This window comes from Caretta caretta, chromosome 3 (assembly GCF_965140235.1).
Source record: "Caretta caretta isolate rCarCar2 chromosome 3, rCarCar1.hap1, whole genome shotgun sequence".
Taxonomy (NCBI): Eukaryota; Metazoa; Chordata; order Testudines; family Cheloniidae; genus Caretta; species Caretta caretta.
In genome coordinates, this window is record NC_134208.1 from 40,504,828 (window position 1) to 40,522,095 (window position 17,268).

General features: G+C 40.6%; 1 protein-coding gene across 4 annotated transcripts in view; it reads left to right on the top strand.

Annotated features, from left to right (window-relative positions):
- DLGAP2 (DLG associated protein 2) overlaps nt 1-17,268 on the top strand; it is a 701,029-nt gene that overhangs the window by 128,403 nt on the left and 555,358 nt on the right. For all 4 annotated transcript variants that reach the window (XM_048845341.2, XM_048845340.2, XM_048845342.2 and 1 more), the window contains one exon: nt 14,735-14,789. In XM_048845341.2, the coding sequence (XP_048701298.1) occupies nt 14,735-14,789 (55 nt within the window). The remainder of the gene's footprint in view (nt 1-14,734; nt 14,790-17,268) is intronic.

The window sequence follows — 17,268 nt, forward strand, 5'->3', positions numbered from 1 at the left end:
AATCTACCCCCGTGAGTGGGGGGCTAGATGATGACTGGCAGTAGTCACTGAGACAAGGTGGGTTTAGAGAGTTGGGGGTTCCCTAGAAGGGGAGACCCAGAGTATGGGGACACTGCCAGGGGGCAGCACACCCAAGTAAAGGGGCACTGGGGTCCGGGAGGGACACCAGCTTGCAGATGGTGCTCCGAAGGCTGGAAAGAACTAATTCCCAAGATGACCAGCAGGAGATGCTGCACCGGTGAATCATCACCTTGCTACACACACACACACACCCCTTTCCCCTGGTGTTAATAGGCAAGTAGGAGTAGCTAAAATGTCTTCTCTCTTTTCCTGCCCTTCCTTGTATTTGAGTGCCCTATTCTGAGTGCATGCAAATTCATTGGTGTGTGTAAATAGCTACTGGATTGTGTGAGAGCACAGGTGGTAGGGGAGGTTACACTGAACCACTGGGGGTTGCACTTTGTCCTGAACGTTGTCAGGTTTGTCCTTGTATTCCGGAAGGAAGAACTGTAGTGTCAGCTGAAAAGTCTCTGTCTGCTGTTCCCAATCGCTTTATTAATTGAGGAAATTCATCATCTTTGAGAATCACAGCTGCTTCAGGAGATTGTACTCATGGTCTTTGTATGAGCTGGGACCAAGCTATCTCAGATTGTGAAGATAAGGACTCGAAATTCAGTGGGCAGCCAGTACAACTGTCTGAGAATTAGCTAGACATGCTCCCACTGACCTGCATTTTTCATGCTGTGTTTTGCACTTACTTGAGGGATGGGGTATTTTTAGTAGCTGTGGATTCCTTCATAAGTACAGTCAATTACAATAATTGAATCTGAAGGTCACAAGTGTATAGAGCTCCATAGCCAGGTCTGGATCTGACAGAATAGGTTGTAACCTTCTGACCAGTCAAAGGGGGAAGAAGTGTTGTTTTTGTTGCTCTTGCTATTTGGGTGCCTAATATTAGAGGAATCCAGGAGGGACAGGCTTGAGGTTGTTGTTGCTGCCAACTCTTATTTTCAAATATTATCAAATAGAAAAAAGGCTACCTTCTAGCATTATTTTAAGTAATTTAAAAACAGGAAGTGGTGCAGTCTTCCTCAATCCTTTTTGAGATGTTTGTTTTTTAGTATTTTTTCCCCCCAAAATAAATGTTTGCTCTTCAAAGGCTGTGTTCAGAAAATGTGTATGATATATGATGGCTGTGTGAGGATTTGGTGATTAAAAGTAACAGTGGTCTTCAAGTTTGGGACTATTGTAACTGCTCTTATTGGTATTGACAAGAATCTGCGGTAGAGCTAACTCATGTTTTCTTTCCTGGGACATCGGGAAGTGATGTTTTAAAAACCGAGTTGGGCTTCATTTTGCTTTGTGACATTGATGGCCAGATCATAAGCTGGTATAAACTGAAGCCAATGAGTTGCATCCATTTACACCAGTTGAAAATCTATCCCTTATGAGATTTTATCTTTTTGTTGGGAGAAGGGTCTCTGTCCTTCGTTTTAATTTGATTTTGATACAACATATACTATACATTCATTGGGTTTGCCATTACTGAAATCCTCTCCCATTAATCCTTAATTTTGGAGGTAGAAGGAAACAACCTTTATTGCTTTTGCCCACAATGTCTTTTCAAATTACAGCCCTGTGTTACTTCTTCCAGATCTCTTTTTAATCATGGAGAAGGTTTTAGAAAATTTCCCTCTGGTTGCAGATTTGCTACCAACTGAAAGAGAATTCTAAATTAATACAACTCTTAACACATGTACATGAAGAAAATGAAATAAGGCTATATAAAAGTCTTATTTGATGGCTTCATTTCATTAAGAAGAACAAAGTTCTGATCCCAGAATATAGATTATACATTCACATATAAAATATTTTTCAGCAGACTTCTGATTATTGCTGAGTATTTCCTTTTGTAACCTTAGAGATTTTGTTTTAGTGGGCAAAAAAAGGAAAACTGTATGTAATTTAAATCTGATTTCTCTGTATTTCCTCTAAATTGTTCAACAAAGGTTGTCCTTCGTGACAAAATATCCTGGACCTGTTTCATGTATCCTCCTGCTATCTAGATCAGTGGTTTTCAATCCTTTTTTTTTTTTTCATTTGTGAACCCCTAAAAATTTTTGAATAAAGGTGTGTGCAGACAAATTTGGAAATCTTAGACATAGTCTGCGAACTCTCCAGGGGTCTGCGTACCGCAGATTGAAAACCTCTGATCTAGATGGAAAGGTGGAATTTTGCAGAGACTGATAGTAGAGCGGCATCGGGGGAGAGGGGAGAAATGCTTTTTCCCCACTCACGAAGTGAATCTCTAGCAAGTGCTTTTTGACAGTAATTTGATATGAAAGCTGACCAATATGAAACTGAGAATTGGACAACAGCAGTCTCGTAGAATTTTGAAGAAACATAATTGGACAAGTCCAGGACATATCATCACAATACAGTGAAATGCAACTAACAAGATAGACTTTTTATTGGAATCCCTCTGGGTGGGAGAAGTTTTGTACAGCCTGCCTTTGCCAACAGATGGGAGCTAATAAAGAGCTACTATGCAAGATTGTTTCTTTAGGATGGCAGAGATGCTGACAATTAACAGAGAATGATTGAGAGGTATTGCAAATGCTTTGCCAATTTCAGCAGCACTTAATGCCCAAGTTTTAGTGCTTCAATATTTCCGGCACTAGTACTGAGTTTCTGAGATAGTCCATTCATAATGGCAAGGCCAGTGTTGCTTTGACATAGATCTCTTAGGTAAATTTTTGCTGTAGAGTATATGCAGGTCTGGATTAGAAGTGGAAAGCAATATCACTCTATTTATGCTTGGTCGTCTTAAACAAGATATTCCACAGAGCAATTTCACAAATTATCTGGTAACCTGTTGCTAATCCCTGTGGATATGGCACATAATAGCATGGCATAAAGTAATACTTAGAATGGAGTTGCTGGCTATTTTAGATCACCTTTGAATAGTTATGGGAATTGTAGTGAAACCAAAGATCTCACTGATATTATCAAGACTAGTCTCCCCTAAAAAGCATAGTGAAATGTAATACTCTTGATGATAGAAAACTGGTCACATTGGCTCCATAATAAGCTTCATCTGCTGAGCATTGTCTAGGCCGCAAACACAACTTTTCTATGCAGCATTTCAGCACTTCTATTGACACTAGTGTTTGTATGTTCTGAAAAATGAAATATAGTAATGCTATAAAGGAAAACATTTGATTTATAAGAATTTGCAGCTCACAACAGCTTGCAAATAGAAGAGCTATTTTTTTTCCCCCCTAGAGAAGAAGTATCCCTTCGGAAGTCTGGTAGAAAGCTGGTGATTATAAGAGGCTCAGTCCTACATACCTCATTTGTCCTAAGTAAGGAGTGGGGAATAGCTCCCAAAAGCAGCAAGAGTTTCATCCTGCAAGATACTGAATGTCCTCCACTCCCAATGAATCACTTGGAGTTGGGGTTCTCAACATCTCACGTGATGCTCAGCATCTCACAGTATGATATCCAAAAAGAAAGGAATAAAGGAAAAACAGAATAAATCTCCAAATGCAAAAAAACCCAAATCAGTAGAGGCAAAAATAGAAAATACGTCTATAATAACAGGAGGAAGCAAAGGACAATTCTTAGTGAAATTTCAGCACAGTTATAGAAGTCACTAGCATTACAAATTCTGCAGTGGTACATACAAGGACACTTTGGGATAAGTTGTATCTGATTATGAAGAAATCTTGCACTAAACATGAGCCTCATTTGAAAAATATGAAAAAGCAAACAAAATGTAATGAAATATGATCTGTAATCTGAAAAACAAGTAAGACTGATCCCACTAGGTTTGGGAAAGAAGAAACCAACAATATTTAGCACAGAGAAGCTGCAAATAACACAAGCTTAAAGCTTCAGAGGGGTAGCCGTGTTAGTCTGGATCTGTAAAAGCAGCAAAGAGTCCTGCGGCACCTTATAGACTAACAGACTTATTGGAGCATGAACTTTCGTGGGTGAACTGTCACCCACAAAAGTTCATGCTCTCATGGGTGACAGTTCACCCACGAAAGTTCATGCTCCAATAAGTCTGTTAGTCTATAAGGTGCCGCAGGACTCTGCCACTTTTACAAGTGTAAAGGTGTGCCTCTTGTTAAGGAAAAGTTAGCATATGTGACTCCATTTTGGTTTGGGGCCCACCATTGTCTAAAAGCAAACACATCATGCACCGGGAGGATTGTTCCTTAGATACTGCATTCCTGTGAAAACCCTCCCCCTTGTTTCCAGCCTGTCTCGACTCCCGGTTTCTGTTCTTTGTCTGTTCCTAACTCCCTGCCTCCTGGCCTTGATGTGAGCCTCCCATCCTGATAAGAAAGGCTACTGGTGCATTGCTTTAGGACCATGTTGTGTAGTTGAAGTAATGGTCTAGCACGGGGAATGTACCTAGCAGGGATAGGTGGTAGATAAGGGAAGGGTTTGTCTATTGGCTAAGGTTTCCGATGCATGAGGGCAACATGCTTTGCTAAAAGATATATAATCTCTGTATAACCTGCATTTGGGGTCCCCTCCTGACTAGTGGGGGGCACCATGCTTGAGCATAACTTAGTGTCTCTGGAAACTCTACAGTTGTGGACTTTGTTGGTGTGCCTCAGCCTAGACTCGAACTGTGCGTGACCTAGCAGGTATAATTCGTAGCAGTTCTTGTGCGTGACCTATCAGGTGTAATTTGTAACACTCTTAAGAAAAAAGAGAGGATTTGCCTTACTGGATCAAACTAGATCATCTAGTCCAGTATCTTGCCTCCAACTCACCTGTACCAAGATGCTTCAGATAAAGGGGAAAAAGCTCATTAGTGGATATTTGTGGAATAACCACTGCATAGGAGAAGTTTCTTCTTAATGTTCAGCAGTTAGCTGCTGTCTTAATGTCATGAAGAATGAGTTCATATCCTATTATTTTTAATTTGTGATATAATTGTGGATGTTTATCCATATAAATGTCTAATCTTTTAAATCCTACTGAGCTCTTGTAATCCAGTCTGTTTTTATGACCATGTGTTCCACAAGTTACTTTTAACCATATAAAGTAAACTTGCCGGCTTTTCTGGGGGCATGTCAGGGCATGGCCTTTGGAGGTGGTTGCAGGCAGCTGTAATTTATAGCAGCTCTGAGGCTACTCCAGTTTATGCCAGGGGCTGAACTGGCTCCAGGGAATCGGGTATACTGGATGCATATAAGGTATAGACCTGCTGCTCAGTCAGATGTGACTTATCAGGGATTCACCATGGGATCTTAAAATCAAGATGGGTTCTTTTTTCTCTCATATCTACTATAATAAAAGTTTTCTAGGTCAAATTCTGTCTTGAGTTACACCTATACAAAACCATTAGGCCCTCAGTAACCTAGGACCTATGCAACCTTTTCATCTTCAGTTGATTTGCACAGTGGTAATTGTTTGTAACTTAGTAAACAACTATGTTGATGGACAAGGAAAAAAATAGAATCCAGCTCACTCTTACAGCATACTAGCTGTGTAGTGCTAACAGGAGTAATGAGCATTAAAACATGCTTCTCACTACAGACATAGGGATGGCTGAAGACACACACTGACCAGAACTGCTGAGTAAATTGCTATAATTTTTACATAGTCACTTGAAAGAATAATTCTACTACAAAAAGTTTAGATTCTCTGTTTGTGAAAGGAGGTAAAGGGGACTGGGGTTTAATAATTTCCAACCTCTAAGAGGTTTTGTAGGATTTAAGTAATGAAGTTAAAGAACTTCAAAGATTGCTTGCTCAGAATTCACAAAGCACTCATTTGTATTTTCTTAACAAAATATTTTATTGGCTGAGCTTATAATGCATTCCTCTCAACTTGATGGCATTATTGTCTGTCTGGCTGTCAAACTGTAACTTCTCAATTCTGCAGCCAATTAATTCCAAAATTTCAGGGAATATTCTAGGCATCAATGGACAAAAATCTATTGATGGGGAGGGGGTGGGAAATGGGGAATACATGGAAGCCCTGCCATCCATTTAGCACAGCCACAGGTTCAAGTGCCCCTGCAATTGACTTATCGATCAATCAACTGGTTTGATGCTTTCCAGTATAACAGTACTTTTGCTCATCCTCCTAATAGGAGGATACCCTGAATGATTTATCTCCCAGTCAGTTAGTTAATAAGGTGGGCAGGGAGACGGGGTATGCCATAGCCCCTGGCATGCGGATGAGTGGGTACAGAGCATGGGGAATGTGGAGATGGAGGAATGGGGGTGCACAGATCCCCTGTTGGGAGAGAATCTGGGAGCCCTGCTATGCTGAGGGGTTGGCACAGTGTTCCTAGCATGGGAAGAGTGGGGATGAGGGACAGAAAGAGACCCAGGGAAGGGGTGAATTCAGGAAAGGAGTACTCCTAGAACCCCCGGAGGGGGGAGATCACACAGAACCACTGGAGGGTGGGTGAGAGAGACCCTTGGGTGGGGGGAGGAAAAACTTTTTTCAGTTCAGGTGTGGGAAAGATGAAACAGAGTAAAAGGGGAAAATATAAAAGAAGCAAAATGCCAGGTCTTGTTAGTGACTCTGTCCCAAGTTATGGCAGTATGAGTGAACATGCTTTTGCAGATGAAGTTATCTGAATGCTAGACCTTGGCAAGTGACATGGCTCAACTTGCTCTGCCCTATCACACCTAAAATGAATAATTTTTTTTTTTTAAATTGGAAAAATAGGATTTAAAGTGTCGGCATTAAAACACATGATACTCTACTTCTTCATTTCACATTGCGAGAAACTTTGGCTCTGATTTGGGTACATAAGCACATTTGTAACTAAGCATGTGAGCAGTTGTCTTTTCCTTCAAGCTAGGAATATGCTGAAGTATCTTAGCATTAAGTATTCTGTGCAGCAAGAGAATTTTTGAAAGGGATCTTAAACCTTATTCTTTGGCATTTGTTAGTCTCTAAAGTGGGGGAACAGGTTACCCTACATCTGCTTATGGTGATATTCTTCCACCTTTCTTTGAAGCATCTGATGCTGGGCACAGTCAGAGATGGAATTCTGGACTAAGTGTCCGATATCCAGTATGGGAATTCCTGAGTTGCTCACCGGGGGTCTATCACACAACTGAAGGTAAACCCTGCTGGCTTTGTCTTGCGAACTTGTATTTCTACCTTTGCTGCGGAAAGGGGGCATTATATAAAACAGCATTCCATTCTGTGTCTGCATTTTTATATTTCTCTATCTACAACATACTACAATTGTGCTTACTGCTGTTCCAGTCACTCCAGATCTGATCTAATTTGGATGAGGATTACCTGTTCAGGTAGAGATGCAAACAATTAAAACATAAATCCAAGACTTCTCTATGTAATTAAAGAAAAATAAGGCATTTTAAGAAATAGGATTGCAGTATGTAAGTTAATTTAAAGGAAGAAAGCAGGAGAGAGGAGAAAGTGGAGAGAAGGGAGATAATTTGCTAAAGAATTCTGACTCCCTCTACTGAGTAAAGAAATGGAGGGGAGAAAGTGGGAGGAGAGCCGTGAGAAGAGGCATTCGGATGCCATGGAGATGGGTACAGTATAAAAATCAGTATGTGGAGGTTGATATTAAATTCCTGCCAGCCAGAAATTGGTTTTATACAGGGCAGCAGTGTAAAGAAAAGACCGCAAGAGTTGTGGTAGTCTTTTCTACAATATTTCTAGTCCTGATGTAGGAAATGGGCAATAAAATGCCCTAAGGGCCTGGTTCTCCATTCTTCTACACTAGTTTTACATGGGAGCAAATAATTGAGTTCTAAAGCTTTAGCCTGTCTCCCGTACATTTGCTTTTTCTTTAATGTCTGCTTTTGTTTTTCTTAATTTCACTCTAATCTGATTGAAAAAAAAAATCAAGCTCTCCTAAGAAATACGTTATGCTGCTTCATGGGTTTGGGATTTTGCAGAAAAAAAAATTGTGCCTGAGTGGGAAGGAACTAAATGTTCAGCTGTGGTACAAGATAACTCAATAAGACTGTGTTTTCTAATCTCCATGTCTGTGTAACACTGCTTTGAAAGATTGTCCCTTTTCATTTTAGGATTTTCTTTGTTCTCTGCTTTTAATTTTTCACTCTTAGTACCTAAGCGCTGATGCTGTTATTTATATCCACAGGTATAAAGAATGTCAGTTCAGATGTATTACATGGTACTTAAAAAAAAAAAAAAAAAACCCCTTCCATGAAATGTAATAGAACAATTTTAGTTTTCTGAAAATTATGGTGGTAATAATGCTATTCTTTTAAAACTCAAGTTTCCAGCTGATTTATGAATTGGTATAAGAACACTTGGCTACTTGAGTCCAAATCCTGCTCTCCTTACTTATTTAAGTAGTCTCATTGGCTTCAGTGGGACTATTTCTATGATTAGGTTAAGTAGGATTTGGCCTCTGGTCTGCAGGTCTCTTACAATAATAAGTAGTGCCATAGGAAAATACTTACTGTAACTTAACTACTCAGAAGTATATTGCATACAAAAGTGTATTAAATGACGTGATTTTAGCTTGCCAAGGCAATCACTCAAAAGTCCAGAAATGGCAGCTTTGCAGTTGCCTGTTCAACCTTAATTCTGTCCCCTTGTGTCCTATGTCCAATGAAGCACATTAGGCAGGGGCCCTGTGGGGGTGGGGGGAGGGGGAATAGTTTGCAATCATGTAGTTAGAGACCATATCCTTATGCATAAAGGAGCAGCATCAAGGTTGCACAGGCAACAACAGTAAATCTTTTAAAAAAGAACAAAGAGTACTTGTAGCACCTTAGATACTAACCAATTTATTTGAGCATAAGCTTTCGTGGGTAAAACCCACTTCATTGGATGCATGCAGTGGAAAATACAGTAGACAGACACACACACAACATGAAAAAATGGGTGTTGCCATACCAACTCTTTTTTTCATGGTGGGTGTGTGTCTGTCTACTGTATTTTCCACTGCATGCATCCAATGAAGTGGGTTTTAGCCCACGAAAGTTTATGCCCAGATAAATTTGTGGCACCTTAGAGATTAACAAGTACTCCTAGTTTTTTTTTGTTTTTTTTTTGCTGATACAGACTAACACGGCTACCACTCTGTAAAGTAAATCTGTTGTGTCTCGGTTTCAGGGTAACTGATCCTCCACAAGCCATTGAGGGCACCCACAAGGTTTCTGGCTCCTAGCTGTCATCTCTCTTGGGTGTAAACCCAAGGAAGCCAATTAAAAACTATTAAAGTACTTGGCAGACTTATTTATATCTATCCCTGAAGTATCTAGGTGCTGATCCCTTAAGACCCACTGAAGTCCTTTCAAATATCACAAAAAACGGCTTTTGAACTGAAAGGAGACCAACACTGCCACTCTCAGCCTTGAATTAGAAGATTAACTACGTTAGCTGGCAGCACTGTTACCATAGGAGGGTGGAGATGAGCAGGAGGAGTGGACTCCTGGGGCATGTGCTGGGTCTGGGGAACGGTTAGGGGGAAACCAACCTGCCCCTCTTTCTTCCCTCAAATGCACTGAAAGTTGGGGAAGCTCCTCTCACATGTCCCCCAGAGTGGGGAATGGGCTATATGGTAGCTCCCAGGCATTCCCCGTGTAGTATTGTGGGGCTGCTGCTGTTTTGGGGGCAGTGCAGGCCTGGGTCTTGGAGTTGTTTTTGTTCAGCTATTCTTTTGGCACACGGCCAAAAGTTTCCTCAAACGATAAATAACAAATTGCAAGAACTTTTTCTAGTAGAAAGTATTATGCAAAACTAACCACAGTGGTAATGCCAGCTCCCCCATGATGCTATTTTGCCAAAACAAAAATAAACCCCCCAACAGTTATAGATTGACTGACTGGTATGTTCTGAGAGTGGCAGTATTCTCTTTTCAGTCAGAGCTTAATCAGGCTTTTCTGATACTTGCAAGGAGTTCAGTCAGTCTTAAGTGATCAGCACCTAGGTATTGCAGGGATAGATATAAAGAAGTCTGTCCAATACCTTAATAGTTTCTAATTGGCTTCCCTTTGGAGTAGCCACGGCAGATATAAGTTTTCAGCCACAGTTACATTTAGGTTGATAGCACTTTTATAGTCACCTTTCTTTCTAAGGATATTAGAGTGCTTTGTAATGATGGATTAAGCCTGCTGACCCCATGAAAGAGCTACCTATTGTCCCCATTTTTATAATAGAGGTTTTGTGATTTACACAGGTCATGCAAAGGTGAGAAGAGCCTAATTCCTAACACTCAAGTTCTCGGCTCTAATCATTAGCCATGCCCCTTCTGTCACTTACACCAATGGGACATAGAGTGCCAAAGTCCCTGCTGAGCATTTTGGGATCTTGGTATTTGCCAGCTCATGTCTTTTACAATAAGACAGGTTTCAGAGTAACAGCCGTGTTAGTCTGTATTCGCAAAAAGAAAAGGAGTACTTGTGGCACCTTAGAGACTAACCAATTTATTTGAGCATGAGCTTTCGTGAGCTACAGCTCACTTCATCGGATGCATACCGTGGAAACTGCAGCAGACTTTATATATACACAGAGAATATGAAACAATACCTCCTCCCACCCCACTGTCCTGCTGGTAATAGCTTATCTAAAGTGATCATCAGGTTGGGCCATTTCCAGCACAAATCCAGGTTTTCTCACCCTCCACCCCCCCACACAAATTCACTCTCCTGCTGGTGCTAGCCCATCCAAAGTGACAACTCTTTACACAATGTGCATGATAATCAAGTCGGGCCATTTCCTGATTTCTGATAGGGCCTAATAACATCAGCCACACTATCAGAGGCTCGTTCACCTGCACATCCACCAATGTGATATATGCCATCATGTGCCAGCAATGCCCCTCTGCCATGTACATTGGTCAAACTGGACAGTCTCTACGTAAAAGAATATAAATGGACACAAATCAGATGTCAAGAATTATAACATTCATAAACCAGTCAGAGAACACTTCAATCTCTCTGGTCATGCAATCACAGACATGAAGGTCGCTATCTTAAAACAAAAAAACTTCAAATCCAGACTCCAGCGAGAAACTGCTGAATTGGAATTCATTTGCAAATTGGATACTATTAATTTAGGCTTAAATAGAGACTGGGAGTGGCTAAGTCATTATGCAAGGTAGCCTATTTCCTCTTGTTTTTTCCTACCCCCCCCCCCAGATGTTCTGGTTTAACTTGGATTTAAACTTGGAGAGTGGTCAGTTTGGATGAGCTATTACCAGCAGGAGAGTGAGTTTGTGTGTGTATGGGGGTGGGGGGGATGTGAGAAAACCTGGATTTGTGCTGGAAATGGCCCAACCTGATGATCACTTTAGATAAGCTATTACCAGCAGGACAGTGGGGTGGGAGGAGGTATTCTTTCATATTCTCTGTGTATATATAAAGTCTGCTGCAGTTTCCACGGTATGCATCCGATGAAGTGAGCTGTAGCTCACGAAAGCTCATGCTCAAATAAATTGGTTAGTCTCTAAGGTGCCACAAGTACTCCTTTTCTTTTTACAATAAGACAGGAGATGCAACTAGTAGTCTCACACGTGACATGTGACATTTGATGTTCCTGTATCTTCAGTTTATAAGAAATCTTGTCCATCTTTAAACAAGTAAAGGTATTTTCTCTCTCCATATGAGGTAATAGTGTACCAGAGTGTCCTGTCCTTTGCAAACAGTGTAGTGTGGTGGCAGTCATTCCTCCCCCTCTGGCTCAGAGGGAGGCCAGAACTCCTCACTAAACAGACAATCTTTATTATGAAATCTTTATTATGTGTCGTCTTGGGGATTGTATGCATCCGATGAAGTGAGCTGTAGCTCACAAAAGCTTATGCTCAAATAAACTTCTTAGTCTCTAAGGTGCCACAAGTACTCCTTTTCTTTTTGCAGATACAGACTAACACGGCTGCTACTCTGAAACCTGTCATCTTGGGGATTTGTGACAAGCTTTCTGTGCTAGCCAAAAGAGGGCAGAGATGTTGAATCAGATGGCTTTTGGGGTTCATCTCAGCAATGTCAGGGATAAATTGAGAGACCCAATATTACATCTTTTAGATTATGCAGATCCCCTCTACATCCAAACAATTAGAAAAAAATGTCTTTCCCTTGGTGACCTTTCAGATTCTCAGTTTTAAAGAAAAGGCAGTTTTTTACTGAAACCACTTCAGTGTATAACAGCTCTTCAGAAGATTCTATATTAGGGGAAGTTCCAGAACACAGCACCACTGAGTTTATAACTTGCTGTACCAGATGACTGGAAGATAGCTAATGTAACACTGATTTTTTTTAAAAAGCGCTCCAAAGGCAACCCTGTCAATTACAGGCCAGTAAGCCTAACTTCAGTACCAAGCAAATTGGTAGAAACTATATTAGGGAACAGAATGATCAGGTTCATAGATAAACATGATTTGTTGGGGAAAGAGGCAACACACTTTTGTAAAGGAAATTCATGTTTCACCAGTCTGTTAGAATCCTTCAAAGGATTCTACAAGACTATGGATAAGGCTAACAAAGTATTGTAATGCCCCTATATATAAATCCATAGTATGCCACACCTTGAATGTTATGTCCAGTTCTGTTTGCCCCATCTCAGAAATGATATAGTGGAACTGGAAAAGATTCAGAGAAGGGCAACAAAGTTGATCAAGGGTAGACAATGGCTTTCATATGAGGAAAGACTAGAAAGATTAGGGCTGTTCATCTTAGAAAAGAGATGACTAAGGGGGGTTATGGTAGAGTTCTCTATTCATGATTTTATAGAAGTTTTTATCCACACAATACAAAAACAAGGGATCAACCGATGAAATTACTAGGCAGCAGGTTTAATACAAACAAGGGAAGTACCTTTTCACATAAAACACTGACCTGTGGAACTCATTGCCACAGGATGTTGTGATAGCCTCACGTATAACTGGCTTAAAAAAAGAAGTGAAGTTCCTGGAGGATAGGTTTGTCAATGACTGCTAGCCAAGATGGTAAGGAACACAACCCCAAGCTCGTTGCATCCCTAAACCACTGACTACCAGAAGCCAAGAGTGGAAGACAAGGGGGTTAATCATTTTGTAATGGTCCTGTTTGGTATGCTCTCTGCCAGAGACGTGATACTGGGCAAGATAGACCATTGCCGGCCCCAGTATGGCAGCTCTTACGTTCTTAAGTGTATGTATGGGAAAACCAAGGCACAAGGATAAGTCAACATTTTCAAAAGTGATCTCTAATTCTGACCATGATTTTTTGGTTCTTGTATCAGGCTGGCAAATGTGGGTAGCCCAAAGTGCAGCAAAGTATGGGATGGTCTAAGGCAGTGTTTCCTAAACTTGGGACGCCGCTTGTTCAGGGAAAGCCCCTGGTGGGCTGGGCCGGTTTGTTTACCTGCCGTGTCTGCAGGTTCGGCCGATCACAGCTCCCACTGGCTGCGGTTCGCTGTGCCCGGCCAATGGGGGCTGCAGGAAGCTGCATCCAGTACGTCCCTCCCTTCCTGCAATGGGTGCCCAAAGTTAGCACCTCAGCAAATCAAGCCTTAGGTATCTAAAGTCCTATGTCCAGAAAAAAGGCCTCTAAAATAAGAGGCCATTTCTTACTGTGGGCATCAGTGGTTTGCCAAAGGTAGGGTTGCCAACGTTGTATTTTTAAAACAAAAAATAAGGGACTGTTTTCTTAGCACCCCTGCCTCACCTCTCCTTCTGATATCATCATCATCCTCCTCCTCATCATTATTAATTATAAATACTACTACAGTAGAACCTCCGAGTTACAAACACCTCGGGAATGGAGGTTGGTTGTAACTGAAATGTTTAACTCTGAACAAATATTATGGCTGTCCTTGCAAAAGTTTAAAACTGAACAATCTTAATTTAAATGAAACAAGCACAGAAACAGTTGCCTTTCCTTGTCAAATCTGTGTTTTTGTTTTTTTTTTAGTGGTTTACGTTTAACACAGTATTGTACATTATTTGCTTTTTTTCTTTCTGCTGCCTGATTGCATACTTCCAGTTCCAGATGAGGTGTGTGGGTGACCAGTCAGCTTGTAACTCAGGTGCTCATAACGCTGAGCTTTACTGTACTAATAAGCAATACTCACCAACATTCACCAGGGGCATTTCTTGCTGCTGCTTGCAGCACTCATCAGCTCCCAATCTTGTTGTACAGAGATGAAAAAATAAGGAATGTCCCTTGTAATAAGGGACTGTTGTCAACCCTAATTCAAGGTCACATAGTGAATCAGTATCTAAGGGGTGATTAGAATCCACACATCTTCTGGTGCCCAGTCCTTTGCTTTATCCATTCATCATATTACCTCTTCAGAGGTGTCAGAGTAATAGGAGCTGAAGGGGGAATGATTGCCCATTGAGAGAAGATTATACTCTATCTATTGATCTGAGTGTTGTTTTTTAGTTGAGTATATTTCTCATATCATCTTTGCTGCAGTTTGTTAGATGACCTTGAAGACAAGCTATGCAAAATTTTTATGGAGACATACCAGCTCAGGCACTTAATGTTCTTGTCTGTCAATACTTGATGATAAACCCAATATTAAACTCATGGGGAGGTGGGGGAGTATAGTTTTGCAAGGAAGTTGTTGCTGACAGGAGACTACTATCCTCATTGTGGCCATCAGGCGTTTAAAACTCCTATTGACTTCAGCTTTTATACAGCTGAACTTCCACTGAACCGCTGGATTCGCAGAGCATTATAAGAACTATTTACTTTATGTTGAATAATAAACGTCACCTTTCCCTCAAATAGTAGTAACTCTTTTTTTTATGTTGCAATAGGTTCTGCCTGGCATTTTGCAGAAGCATTGCTGTATTTTACCAGACAGGAATACAGGTAAACCTCTTCTTCTTTTTTAATTTTTTGATCTGTTAATGTGCCTTTCTTGTGAGATGCAGAGAAACATGAAAGCACAATTGTATAAGATTGAGAAGATTTCTTGTTTCTAGAATTGGACTGAAAAGTGAAAAATGAGATATTTATTTCAAACAGTAAGTTGATTCCTCTGTTTAAGTGATCCGTTTTCAGGTGAAATAGGTTTACAAGTTACGTTCTATTTTTGGCTATTATCTTTGTAGGAAATTGCTAACAGATCTTGCTTTATAAAGTTGAATATGTTAACTCCCGAACTACTTTGCTAGCCAGAAAAATAATTATTATTAATAATACAAAGAGGTTTAACACTGGAGTCCATTTGTGGCTGGGTCCCTGTGGTTCTTAACTTTTCATACTGACATTTGAGTTATAAATACTTGTACTGTATTTATTTAAAGTGTGTTTCTCAATGCATAAAAGAATAGAGTGGAAGATGATGTGAAATTACTAGTTTAGGTAAGTTCTTACTCTTTTGTGTATAGATTATGATGTGGTAAGTTTGACTTTTGAAGAATTATATGGAAGGAAAATCTCAAGGTGAGTGAGAAGAGATATTTGTATCTACCCTGAAAAACAAAATATCAATTTGAAATACATTTATTTCATCAGAAGCCCTTGCTTGAAACCTGGAGTCTTCGTAAAACAAGAAGATTTATAAAACATATTAATCCTCATAAATATGGTGAAATTTGGTTGTGTGACAAATTGTGTGAACATTTTAAAATACTTGGAAGTAGTTGTGCATTAATTTCATAGAGTTCGAGAAAATACACAACAACTCATTTGTGTGATCAGTTGAACATATATCAATGCACAAAGCACTTCCATTTTCTCAAAAAAATAAATTAAAATCTGATTTCTTTCCCTCAGCCTATTTGCATGTAGAACTTGACCCATACATCATGTGACTCATGGGTATATTATTGTAATTAAAGATAAGTTGAAATTTCATTTATATATTTCTTAAACTGCAAGACCTAAAATAATAAAACAATTGTCTTGCCTATCAAATTTGGACATCATTAATAACGTGAGCACAGACTGAGTGTAAAAGCCAAAGTTTGTTCATTCCTTTCTTCCTGTTTTCAAACTATCTTGAAAAATTCTGTCAAGATAATGGCTATAATGACAACATTCCATTTGGTGTTTGTTCATTAGTGTATTCTGTATTACTCTGCTTACTCATAGGGCTTGATCCCGATCCTATTGAAGTCAATGGTGACATTCACACTGATTTCATTGGTACATAATTGTGTCCTGCAGATATTAAGGCCAAAATTTTCAAAAGTTGATGCCTAAAATTAGGCTTTTGAATTCATCCACTTGGATAAATGGCCCAACTTTCAAAAATGCTGAACACCCACCACTCATTGACCTTTCAAAGTCAAGCCCCTTATTTAGGTGCCTTAATGCACCTAGTTTTGAAAAATCTTGGTCTGTGTTTTAGGCGAGAGACACCTGTTTATATTTGGTGACGGGTTTCAGAGTGGTAGCCGTGTTAGTCTGTGTTAGCAAAAAGAAAGAGTACTTGTGACACCTTAGACTAACAAATTTATTTGAGCATAAGTTTTCGTGGGCTAAAATCCACTTCATTAGATGCATGCAGTGGAAAATACAGTAGGAAGATAGATATTGTGACAAAGTTCCTCCTCTACCTTGGTGGGTCCCACACTCATTGGCGGATTTGCTCGCCTCCGAGATTCACAACAGCCCTCAGTTTGGCCACTTCCATGGCTCAAATCTGCCATTCACTCAGATAACCTCATCGCTGGCCCGCGTGGGGAAAAAGAGAACAACAACACCTGCAGTCTCTGCTGATCCACCACGTAGGTCAGGGAACAGCCCAAAGACCTCCCCTCTGGTGGAACCCACAGTCCAGGTCAACTCTTGTGTCTGATCACGAGTTGAGAGGTTTGTGGGGAACCTGGTCCCACCCTCTACTCTGGGTTCCAGCCCAGGGCCCTGTGGAATGCAGCTGTCTAGAGTGCCTCCTGTAACAGCTGCATGACAGCTACAACTCCCTAGGCTACTTCCCCATGGCCTCTTCCCAACACCTTCTTTATCCTCCCCACAGGACCTTCCTCCTGGTGTCTGATAACCCTTGTACTCCTTAGTCCTCCAGCAGCACGTCCTCTCACTCCCAGCTCCTTACATGCCTCTCCCTAACAGAAGTGAGGTCCTTTTTTAAACCCAGGTGCCCTGATTAGCCAGCCTGTCCTAATTGATTCTAGCAGCTTCTTAATTGGCTCCAGGTGTCCTAATTAGCCTGCCTGGCTTAACTGGTTCCAGCAAGTTCCTGCTTGTTCTGGAACTGCCCCGTCACCTTACCCAGGGAAAAGGGATAGACTTAATCTGGGACTAATATATGCCTTCTATTACTCTTCTGTAGCCATCTAGCCTGACCCTGTCACATCACACATGCTCTCACTCTCTACAAAAA